Source organism: Rattus rattus, chromosome 2 (genome assembly GCF_011064425.1).
Source record: "Rattus rattus isolate New Zealand chromosome 2, Rrattus_CSIRO_v1, whole genome shotgun sequence".
NCBI classification, from domain to species: Eukaryota; Metazoa; Chordata; class Mammalia; order Rodentia; family Muridae; genus Rattus; species Rattus rattus.
Window position 1 is genome coordinate 1772084 of NC_046155.1, and position 11527 is coordinate 1783610.

General features: G+C 49.3%; 1 protein-coding gene and 1 pseudogene across 3 annotated transcripts; both read left to right on the forward strand.

Annotated features, from left to right (window-relative positions):
• Nucleotides 1-341: 341 nt before the first annotated feature.
• Nucleotides 342-9063, forward strand: Cdc42ep2 (CDC42 effector protein 2). 3 transcript variants are annotated; one of them, XM_032891102.1, is made up of 2 exons: nucleotides 342-437; nucleotides 7614-9063. In XM_032891102.1, the coding sequence occupies exon 2, from the start codon at nucleotides 7931-7933 to the stop codon at nucleotides 8573-8575; it is 645 nt and encodes a 214-aa protein (XP_032746993.1). In that variant the 5' UTR covers nucleotides 342-437; nucleotides 7614-7930; the 3' UTR covers nucleotides 8576-9063. The 3 variants fall into 3 exon arrangements, 2 of the variants coding, with proteins under 2 accessions (XP_032746993.1, XP_032746995.1); XR_004386778.1 differs by lacking the exon at nucleotides 7614-9063 and adding an exon at nucleotides 1008-1224 and having other exon boundaries at nucleotides 376-437; XM_032891104.1 differs by lacking the exon at nucleotides 342-437 and adding an exon at nucleotides 3715-3795.
• On the forward strand, nucleotides 4234-4332 carry LOC116894901 (annotated as a pseudogene).
• Nucleotides 9064-11527: the final 2464 nt, after the last annotated feature.

The window sequence follows — 11527 nt, forward strand, 5'->3', positions numbered from 1 at the left end:
AGTGCAGGCACCTCCCGGGTTCCAGTCCTTCCGTCAAGGAAACCCATCCAAGGATGCTCAGAGATTTCTCAAGAATTCTTTCTTCCGGCCTTTGTTGGCCCAATGCTTCTAGCCTAAAGTTTTTATTCCAACACGAACAGCTGGGGTCCTCGTGTGTATCCACCCTTGTTACCCCTCGGTGATCGCTCTCAGCGGTCTGAGGCTGAGGCTCTGGACTCTTGGAATCCGGCTCTGAGCCTCTGCAGAAAGGCGAGAACCTGGGCGGTGCCGCGGTGGGCGGGGATGTGTGGGTGGGGGATTCGAGAGGGGCGGCCCGGGATTGGCTCCTGGTACTGGGGGCGTGGCTTAGGCCCAAGGTCTGCACTGTAAGTTCCCAGGCCCTCCGTGGTCCTCTATCCTAGCCGCACAGCTCTGCTGCTTTGCCCGCGCTCCTCAAGGTGAGTTCGGACTGGGGTTTTGCGGGCCTCCTGTAGCTCCCTAGAGAGTGCTAGTCAGGAGGTACTCTGTTCTGGCCGAGATCAGGTCCATTACCTGGAGTCTGGGTTCCCGCCCCCTACCCATGACCTCCGGCAGAGCTCAAGGCGCTGCGCTGTCAGTCTCGCAGCTCCTAGCTGCTTGTCTTTGCCAGTCGGAGACCCGGGACCGGGGAACATCCTCTCTTCCGCCGGTGTCCCGGCCTGGGCTGAAGGCCATATTTTTAGCGGATGGTGAGGTGTCCTCCTATCTTTAGCTGCAGTATTACTGAAATGGATCTGGGCCGCTCTGGGCAGCGCTTGACTGGGGACCTGGAGGGGTCGGCGCGGGAACACCAGCCAGGGCTGAGCAGCCGGACTCCCGGGAGGGCGGGGGCCTGCACGTCCGAAGTCTGGCCGTGCGCCAAGCAGACATTGAGACTTAGCCCAGGCGGAGAAGCTCAGGCAAGGCCCCTCCCAGATATCGGGAATCTTGGGGGCAAGGTCCTCGATAATTGCAATTCTACCCTCACTGTGGTCCGATATGCAACCCAGAGAAAAAGGCCCTATGGGCGATCCACCTCGGGTACTGGAGCACGCAGTTCCTCGGTGGGCGTCTGCCTGGAACCGTGTATGCTCCTTGGGACCCTAGAACGCCGCTTTATAGCAGGGGCGCGCGCGCCACCTAGCGACTTTGTACTACAGAGAGACCGCTACAGGAGAGCCAGATTCTGAGCTGGCTCTGTCAGGGCTGGCGAGAGGAGACCCACGCCTGGGAAGGGTTTGGTTTTTATTCTTGTTGAAGCCACTACTTGAGGAAAGCCCTGCAGATATTTCCTGAATGTCCTTTGACAGTGACTATAGATTCATCTGTTGTGCAGAGGCCTCTTGTTTCCAGTATAGCAATGGGTCAGCTTATTTTAAAGATAGAGGTGAGTCCAGTCCCAAAGAGGAAAGGTTCATTACCTAAGGTCACAGAGTTCCAGGTGGAACTAGATTTCAAACCATTCCTCTTGGGCTGGCAAGATGTCTCAGCGGAAGCCTCTTGCTGAGCAAGCTTGGAGATGAGTTCCCATCAAAGGTGAACTCCACAAAGTCTTCTTCTGACTTCTACACACATTCCGTATTACATACACACTTGCGAGTGTGTGTGCACTCACACACATATCATGATACACTCACACAATAATAAAAACTTTGTTTCTTCTTTTCTTTCTTTTTTTTTTTTGTTTGTTTCTAGAAGTAGACAGATCTCTAAGGTTTTTTTTTTTTTTCTTTTTTTTTTTTTCGGAGCTGGGGACCGAACCCAGGGCCTTGCGCTTGCTAGGCAAGTGCTCTACCACTGAGCTAAATTCCCAACCCCCAGATCTCTAAGTTTAACTGGTCTGGTCTACACTACAAAGTGAGTTCCAGGATTCCAGGACAGCCAGAGCTACACAGAGAAACCCTGTCTTGAAAAACCAAAACCTAATAAATCTTTTTTTAAAAGGGGGGGGGGGCGCTGGAGAGATGGCTCAGCGAATAAGAGCACTGACTGCTCTTCCAGAGGTCCTGACTTCAAATCCCAGCAACCACATGGTGGCTCACAACCATCTATAATGGGATTCGGTGCCCTCTTCTGGTGTGTCTGAAGATAGCTATAGTGTATGTGTATATAATGAATAAATAAATCTTTTTTTTTTTTAAAGAAAAAACGAAACCATAAAACTTTTCAGTAAACCTTTAGAGAAGAGGCAAACGTCACACCTAGAGCTGGGCATGGTGGCACACTTTCTTTTTGTTTTGTTTTTTTTTTGTTTGTTTGTTTGTTTTTGTTTTTGAAACTTGAATTTTTTTAATTTTTTTTTCCTTTTCTTTTTTTTTCAGAGCTGGGGACCGAACCCAGGGCCTTGCGCTTGCTAGGCAAGCGCTCTACCACTGAGCTAAATCCCCAACCCCTGAAACTTGAATGTTTGACAGGGTCTCACTGTCCTGGTACTCACAATGCAAACCAAGCTGGCCTTAAACTCATAGAGATCTGCCTGCCTCTGTCTCCCAAAAGCACTCATCACCATGCCTGGCTGGGTGGTACACTTTTAATCCCAATACTTGGTTGGTGGAAGAAGGTGTGAGTTTTAGGACAGCCGGGTCTACACTGTAAGATCCTGTATTTTTTTAAAAAAAGTGTGTGGGAGCCCATTAATTTTGAAGTGTCTATGTAGAGAGGGGGATTTTCATGAACATCCAGAGTAAGCAGGGGCTAAACATTCTCCATGAGCAGAGGTGAGCTGCCCCTAGGAAGTCATTTTCTCTGAGGGAGGCGGGGCTTGTCCAGGGTAACCCATACAACTGGAATGCTTTCATCTCTGCCTTCCAGTGGTGGAGGAAGCTCCTCCTGGCAGCCTTGCCCTAATCGGAGCTCCTTTTAGCACAGCACAATTGCAAGCTGGGGAAGTGGCAGCCAGGAGATCTGACTATATGGACGAAGCCTGGAGACATGATCGCTTCTCTCCTGTCCCCCATTCCTATCACCATGGGTATGGTCCCTTGCCTTGGAACCACATGGACTGGCCTTGGCACCAGAGTTTTCCCTTGCTAGTTTGATGACCTTGGTAAAGTTCCTTAATATCTCTGCGGTTCCCCTCCAGCAGCTATCCACGGCAGTAGTGGCACCCACCACGACGTGCCTTATAGAGTTAACATGTAAGAACTCCATGGCAGGCTGGAGTCCCGGGTCCCGAGGTGGCCAGATCTTCTATTTTGCTGGTTGTTATTCCCAGCTTTCTCCTGGGTGGTTGATATTGGCCCCACCCTTCCCTTTAGCCTCTGTTCTCCTCACATCTGGATTTGGGCGGGAACATCTGGCTCAGAGTGGGACAGCTGTCAGGGACACCCAGTTTGCTGTGGAAAAACCCAAGCTGTCTTGTCGATCTAGTGTGATGGAGTGAGGGTAGGGAAGGACCTGGCCCAGGTTCTCAAGTCTCACCAGTCATCCCAACTCTCCCTCAGTGGAAAGGAAGGGAGAGTCACCCAGTGCCTCACACCGGCAAACTGAACAGACTAGGATATTGTCAGCCTCTAGTTTGGTGTGGTGGCCGCAAGATCCTAAGACTTAGGGTGTGTCTTCCCTAGACTTAGGTGGAATCTGCCACTAGAAAGTCATTCCTTTGTTTCCTGCTGGCTGCAGGTGCTCTGGGGTTGGAGGTGTCAGCTTCTATGGCTCATGACTGGCCTGGGACGTCTGGCCTTGGGGCAGAGTTTCCTGAGCAAGGTCTTGTTCAGGGATGAAGACAGTTAGGACTCTGCCCTGCCCTGCATACTGCCACCTTCTTCCTGCTCGCCCTTAGCCTAGGCAGAAGAAATGGTAAATGCCTCTTTTGCTCAGGTGTGGAGGAGGATGGGCTCCTCTGGCTTCAATCCTGGCCCTGCCCCTAGCTGCTATGTGAGCTTGGACAAGTTTCTTTGCCTTTTGTACAGGATTCTGCATGTAGACTTAAATGAGCTTGAGGGGACCAGTCAAGCCCTCCACATGCCAACCCCTCCCAAGGAACTGGAGGGTACCGCTCCACTTCCTTCTTTGTTAAATCAGCACGACACACGTTCACAGTGCATTTTTTTCCACCTTAAAAATAGCTTTGGTTTTTTTTCCTGACTACATAAACATTAAGAAACCCGATGGCTGGGGTGTAGCTCTTCCTTTCTTTCTTTCTTTCTTTCTTCTTTTTTTATTTGTATTTATTTTGTTTTGTGTTTTTAGACAGCATCTCAAAAAAGAAAATTGCATTTATATAAAACTCTGAACACTGTAACAGCATATACACTAAATTAGACAATACAGAGGTGCTCAGTGTGACCCCTGTGCAAGGATGACACTCACACTTGCAAGGCATCACACATTGTTTTTTAAAAAGATTTCTCAAGCCTGGTAGTAGCATTGGCGGCTGTGCACGCCTTTGACCCCAGCACTCAGGAGGCAGAGGCAGGCAGATCTCTGAGTCTGAGGCCAGTCTGGTCTACAGAGTTCTAGGACAGCCAGGGCTACAGAGAGAAACCCTGTCTTAAAACACAACAAAACCCCTAAATAAATAAACAAGATTTCTAATTTTATTTATGCGTGTAAGTGTGTATAAGTCTGGACACCTGTGGCATCAGATCTCATGGAATCTGCAGTTGCCATGTGGGGTCTGGGAACTGAACCCAAGTCCCCTGGAGTAGCAGTAAATGGTTTTTTTTTGTTTTTGTTTTTGTTTTTTTTTTTGATGGACATGAGATATGAGTACACTGTCGCTGTCTTCAGACACACCAGAAGAGGGCATCAGATCCCATTACAGATGGTTGTGAGCCACCATGTGGTTGCTGGGAGTTGAACTCAGGACCTCTGGAAGAGCAGTCAGTGCTCTTAACCACTGAGCCATTTCTCCAGCCCCAGTAAATGCTCTTAACCACCAAGCCATATCATTATTCAGTGCACCCCCTGCCTTATTATTATTATTAATCTGGGTGTGGTGATGCTCACCTTTAATCCCAACATCCAGGAGGCAGATACAGATAAATCTCTGAGTTCTAGGCTAGTCAAAACTACCTAGTGAGTCTCAGTCCCCCAAAAAGGTCTAAACAAGAGAGGGAAAGTCAGTCTGAAATGATACCATTACAGCCCCTCACACACATGTGTATTATATACATTACTTTATTATAGCAGTGGGGCAAAGTGTAGCAGATCACTCAGCTACCGGGGACAACCTTCCTTCCAACGCAGTGACCACACACCTCTCTCTCAACCCGTGTGGCGACCTTCCTGTTCTTTCTCATTTCTCATAAGACAGGATCCTATGGGGCTGGAGAGATGGCTCAAGGGTTAAGAGGATTAGTTGCTCTGCCAGAGGATCTGGGTTCAATTTTCAGCACCCATATGGCAGCTCACACCTGTCTATAACTCCAGTCCCAGGATATCCAACACGCAGAGTGTACAGACGCACATGTAGGCAGAACACCCATGAAATAAAAATAAAGGTTAAAAAAATGAAAAGGAGTCAGAGGCAGGAGGATCTCCGAGTTCAAGGCCAGCCTGGTCTTCAGAGTGAGTTCAAGGACAGCCAGAGCTACACAAAGGAACTCTGTCTCAACAAAACAAACAAAAGACAGGACCGTATCCAGGCTGGCATATATGGAGGTGGACAGCAGGTACACTGGTAGTCAATACTCTTAATACATGGTGCCCTCTCAGGGCTGGAGAGATGGCTCAGTGGTTAAAAACACTTGTTGCTTTTGCAGAGGTTGGGTTCCCTGAACCCACATGGTAGTTCACAACCCTCTGTAACTCCAGTTCCAGGACATGCGATGCCCTCTTCTGACCTGTGGGCACCAGCTGTGCATGTGGTACACTCACAACCTTGCAGGCAGCCACTCATACACGTGAATCTAAAAGCAAAAGTTAATAGCCTCCTTTTGACCACGTTTCCGAATTTTCCTGTGGGAACCCAACACATAGCTGATGCTTCACACTTGCCTCGCTCTGCTCCTCCGTTCCTCCGTAGGCATGGCTCTGCCTGGGGCTGCATGGCAGCCCAGAGAGTTTTAATGTTCGGGTGGGGGATCATAGGAGGGTTGTGATAACGTGTTTGCAAAATCTCAGCAGAATGCCAACCACTCACAAAATATTTGTACACCCTACTTCATCTCTCTCAGTGCTGGGACTGGAAGGGGGTTCAAACAGATTCCATTAGACCCAGCCTCGCTGCTAAGGACCTGACCTCACGGAGGAGAAAAGGGAAACCTCCAACTAGGAAGTGATGGATCCAGTGTGAGGTACTGACCATTCACTAGGATGGACCTGTTCCCAGCTCTGGACCAGGCCCAGGTAGGAGAGGCAGTTTCCAAACGCTCCACCCTCAGTTGAGTAGGGGATTAAGAGCAATGATGAGACTCCCATACAATGAGGCACTTCCTGTGTGGCAGAACATACCTGGTGGAGGTCCCGGATGCAAGTGAATACCTGGGCAGGAGCAATGAGCAGAGCCAGGAACCAGGGAAAGGAGTCTGTAGGATCTACCGTTCAGACTCTGGGCCTCAGTTTCCCCTCAAGAGAGTCTTGGGGAGGGCTAACATTTTAATTGCAGCATTTGAGAGGCAAAGGCAGGTGGATCTCATTGTGTTCCAGATCACCGGCGAGTGCTAAGTCAACCAGGGCTACAGAGTGAAAGGCTGTTTAAAAACAAAACAAAACAAAACAGGATTGAGGGGCCTGGCATCATTCTGTAAGACACCATGGGCCTGTAAAGACACGTACTTTTTATTAGGTGTCCCCTAAAGAGAGCACTGATACAGGGAGAGTAGAAATGAAAAAAGTTATCAGAGATGCCTCTTTTTTTCTTCCTGAGACAGTGCTTCTTTGTGTAGTCCTGAATGTCCTGGAATTCTGTTTAGACCAGGCTGGCCTTGAACTCACAGAGATCAGCCTGGCTCTGCCTCCTGATTGCTGGGATTAGAAGTTTACACCACCCGACTTTTTTTTTTCTTTTTCAAAATAGAGTTGAACTACATAGACCTGGCTGGCCTCAGAGTTAGAGGTCTACCTGCCTCTGCTTTCCTTGTGCTAGGATTAAAGGTGTAATCCACCAAGCCCCACAGGAGAGTTGGCTTTTTTAAAAGTTAATTTTATTATTATATTGTGTTTGAGAGTGTAGGCACACGTCATAGCCTCCATGAGGAGGTCCGAGAACAACTCCCGGAACTCAGGTCTCCAGGCTTTCTCTACCAGCAAGTGTTTTCCCCACTGAGCCATCTCACCTGCCCCTTTCCACTCATTTAGTTTTCTCCATCCCTTCAGACGGATCCCTGTATACCTGCAGCGTCACAGCCAGAAGTTGGTATGTAGTCAGGGATGAGCTCTTTGCCTCTACCTTGCAAGTTCGAAGAACACCAGGCATGCATGAATATAGGACCAGGGCTAAGCTTGGGCTCCTGCACATGAGGCAATCACTGTGACTGAGCTACACCCCCTACGCTTCTTGTTGTGTATTGTTTTGAGGCAGGGTCTTATGTAGCCTAGGCCGGCCTTGAACTCCTGATCCTCCTGTCTATGCCTTCTGAGTGTTGGGGTTATTGGTATACACCTCACTTCAACTTAACAGTTGCTTTGTCTGTCATCTTCCTGTTCCTCACGTATGTGTTCCTTTATTTCAGCTTCTCAACTCTGGACTAAGGAGAGAATCTTGGAACAAGAGCAAAACACATCGCTGCTGAGAAGATCTCACCTTTCTGCCTCCGGTTCTCCAACAGGAATTTCATCCACCTGGGAAGAGAGTGGGGTGCGTTCACGACCCTGTTTTTGTTGGCCTTTAGCTTGTTCTGATATCTTGGGCCAACTTGATCACATCTCACCCTCCGGTTTTTGTTTTGTTTTTGGCAACAGTGGACATTGGCCTCTGGAGCCTGTTGTAGGCAGACGGTGTTGAGAGGCACTGAGGACTGAGCAGCCAGGACTGTGTGCTGAAGTCACCATGTCCACCAAGGTCCCCATCTATTTGAAACGTGGCAGCCGCAAAGGCAAGAAAGAGAAGCTTCGGGACCTGCTCTCCTCAGACATGATCAGCCCGCCACTTGGGGACTTCCGTCACACTATCCACATCGGCAGTGGTGGTGGAGATGACATGTTCGGGGACATCTCCTTCCTTCAGGGCAAGTTCCATCTCCTTCCAGGAACAGCAGTGGAAGAGGCTGAGGAGGATGGCAGCTTCGACCTTCCCTTCCAGTTTACCCGCACTACCACGGTGTGTGGGCGAGAGCTCCCTGGTGGGCTGTCACCTTTGCTCAAAAATGCCATCTCCCTTCCAGTAATTGGTGGACCTCAGGCCCTCACTCTGCCCACAGCCCAGGCTCCACCTAAGCCTCCGCGCCTGCACCTTGAATCACCACAGCCTTCTCCAAAGTCCTCCCCACAGGAGGCAGGCAATGTGGACGTCTGGAGGGTTCCAGAGGCTGGCTCGCCCCACAATGGGATGAGCCCTGAGCCAGAGGCCGAGGAGCCCTTCCTGTCCCATGCCAGCTCTCTGCTGTCCCTGCATGTGGACCTGGGGCCTTCTATCCTAGATGACGTCCTCCAGATTATGGATCAGGACCTAGGCCGTGTGCAGATCCCCACATAAGACCCTTGGCTGACCAGGCAGGTCACCCAGGCTGTGGTGATGCCTGGAGACATCTATGGACAATGGCCCTAACCTAGGAGTCAGGGTCTCAGGTCACACCTATGGGTGCTGGCCAGTGACTGTCATTTTGAGCCTTTGTTTTCCCTACTCTCAATGGACAGAGTATATCTTTGTTTTCATCTAACAACATCCACAGGGGACCCATGCAGAAGTTGCCCTAGAGACTGCTGAGTCTCTTTGGTCATTTGACCCGCACTGTCAACTGCCCCCTTTCCCTCAGGTCCCTTGTGGGGAAGACTCTGCTAAAATGGAGCCCACCTCCTCTCCAACTACCTTCCATGTCAGCATCATTGGGTATGCTTCCCACCGGTCTGTGTGCGCTGGTCCATAAAGCATGCCATCTCCTGTCTGTGTCCTGTTCTGTCCCTTCCTTACCTGACCAGGGGATTCTGGTTGCAATAAAACGTGCTGCTGCTGTTGGCTGAGCATCCTGTTCCCTTTTCCCTGGTTTCCTCCTGAAGGTGGGCCAGTCTCCATGAACGCTGTGCTACATGGGAACAGCCCACCCTAGAAGATTCTGTAGCGGTTGGACCTTCCCTCCAGGGGTTATACTGCACCCACAGTGGGAAGGAAATAGACTAATCTGCCCTGGTTACTTTGTCACTGTGACAGATAGCTGATGAAAACAGCTTCTGGAAGGTTTACCTTGGTTCCTGGTTCCTGGGTACAGTCCAGTCCATTATGTAGAAGAGACATGAGAGCAGGCTTGAGGCAGCCAGTCACCTTGTGTCCACAGCCAGGAAGCCAAAAGTGATGACTGTGGGTGTTTCAATTACTTTCTCTTTTATTCAGTCTGGGACTTCAGTCCATGGGATGGTGCCACCCACAGTCAGGGTGGTCGTCCCCCCACCATTAACTAGATCTAGAAAGTCCTTCACAGATATCTCCAGAGTTTCCATACTAAGTCTGATCTCATTAAGTTGACCACCAAGACTAACTACCATCCAAACCAAGTGTCCATGGTGGCTATTGGACATTGATTTAGATGTGTGGCAGGGAGGGGCTGGCAGGGGCTGGAGAGAGATGGCCCACTAGCTAAGAATGCTCTGTTCTTACAGAGGGACTGGGCTCAGTTGATGTGGTGCTGTGGATTGAACTCAGAACGTCTCCCATGTTAGGCTGGTACTCTATCAACTGAGCTACATGTTTGCCCTTCAATTAATGCTATGCCATAGTTTCTAAATTACAAAAGATGGAGATGAGCTGATAAGGGAATGGCCACAGGAATGGGCAGAAGCTCTGTACTTGTGGTAAGACCTTTGTGTTTTCTGACAGGAAGAAAGATGCACTGTCCTGTGTATCTATGGGTTCTGCATTCATGAACTGGGCAAACCGTGGGTCCGTATACTTTTTTTTTTAAATTGCAGAGGACTGGGGCTGGGGATTTAGCTCAGTGGTAGAGCACTTGCCTAGGAAGCGCAAGGCCCTGGGTTCGGTCCCCAGCTCCGAAAAAAAGAACCAAAAAAAAAAAAAAATTGCAGAGGACTAGAGATGGCTCACTGCTTAAGAGAATTGGCTCCTCTTCCAGAGGATGAGGGTTCAATTCCCGGAACCCAAAGGACAGCTCACAACCGTATGATGCCCTCTTCTGGTCTTCCTACTACCCCACACCCCAGCACCAAGCACATAAGTGATTCACAGACAATTCCTGCAAACAAAACATTCATACGCATAAAATCAAATTTAACAAAAAAACCCCGCACTTGAGAGAGATGTCTCAATGGTTAAGAGTATTTGTTGTTCTCCAGAGGACACTTACAGAACACATTCACACACACATACACAAACTAAATCTTTAAAACAACAAACAGCAGATGCCCATGCCTTTAGTGCTAGTACTTGAGAGGCAGAAGCAGGTGGATCTTTGTGAGTTTGAAGCTAACCTGGTCTACATAGTGAGTTCAGGTACAGCCAGGGCTATGTAGACAGATCCTCTTTCTTTTTTCTTTCTTTCTTTTTTATTTTTTTTTCTTTTTTTCGGAGCTGGGGACGGAACCCAGGGCCTTGTGCTTGCTAGGCAAGTGCTCTACCACTGAGCTAAATCCCCAAACCCGACCCTCTTTCAAAAAACAAAAACAAATACAAATTTTAAAAGTCAGTGTACTGGGGTTGGGGATGTAGCTCAGTGGTATTGCACTTGCCTAGCAAGTGCAAAGCAAGCTGGGTTCGGTCCCCAGCTCGAAAAAAAAAAAAAAAAAAAAAAAAAGAAAAAAAAAAGCCAGTGTACTGTAGGAACACTTGACATTGTTAGCTGTCCATTAAACACTTGTGTGTGCTTTGGGACTTCCTTCTGATTATGGTATATTTGAAGGTCTGGTGCCTAGACAAGCTAAGGAGGGAAGGTCCTTCTACTTCTAGCTACCTCAGTGTAAGGAGGTGCCTGAGGTCAATGAGTTCAAAGCCTCAGGTTATCACTCTGACACAGGAGCTCCACGTATGGCTGGTGTCTGTCCCAGAACCCAAGGCAATAATGTCCTCTACCTGTGGCTCCTCTAGCTTCAGCTCAGGTCTCGAGTGAGACTGCATGAGTAAGAACATAAGAAAGGTGCCTCTCTTTTACCCTTCCCCACCCCGTCAGAAGAGAGGCTACGTCAGCACTGAGGCTGCAGGAAAGTGAGACATTACAGACTCTGCCAGGGCCTGCAGTTAATCCTGCATACAGTTGGTAGCCATGTGTAAGCTTTGGGGGTCTGTGGTGGTTTGAATATGGTTGGCCCAGGGAGTGGCCTTGTTGGGGGAGGTGTGTCACTGTGGGGGTAGCCTTGGAGAGACCTTCCTCCTAGCTACTTAGAAGCCAGTCTTCTCCTGTTTGTCTTCTGAAGAAGATGTCAAACTCTCAGCTCCTCCAGAGCCATGCCTACCTGAATGCTCCCATGCTTCCTGCCATGATGA

Coding starts and splice junctions, on each gene's coding strand:
- Cdc42ep2 (XM_032891102.1), top strand. CDS start 7,931: ATGTCCACCAAGGTCCCCATCTATTTGAAACGTGGCAGCCGCAAAGGC.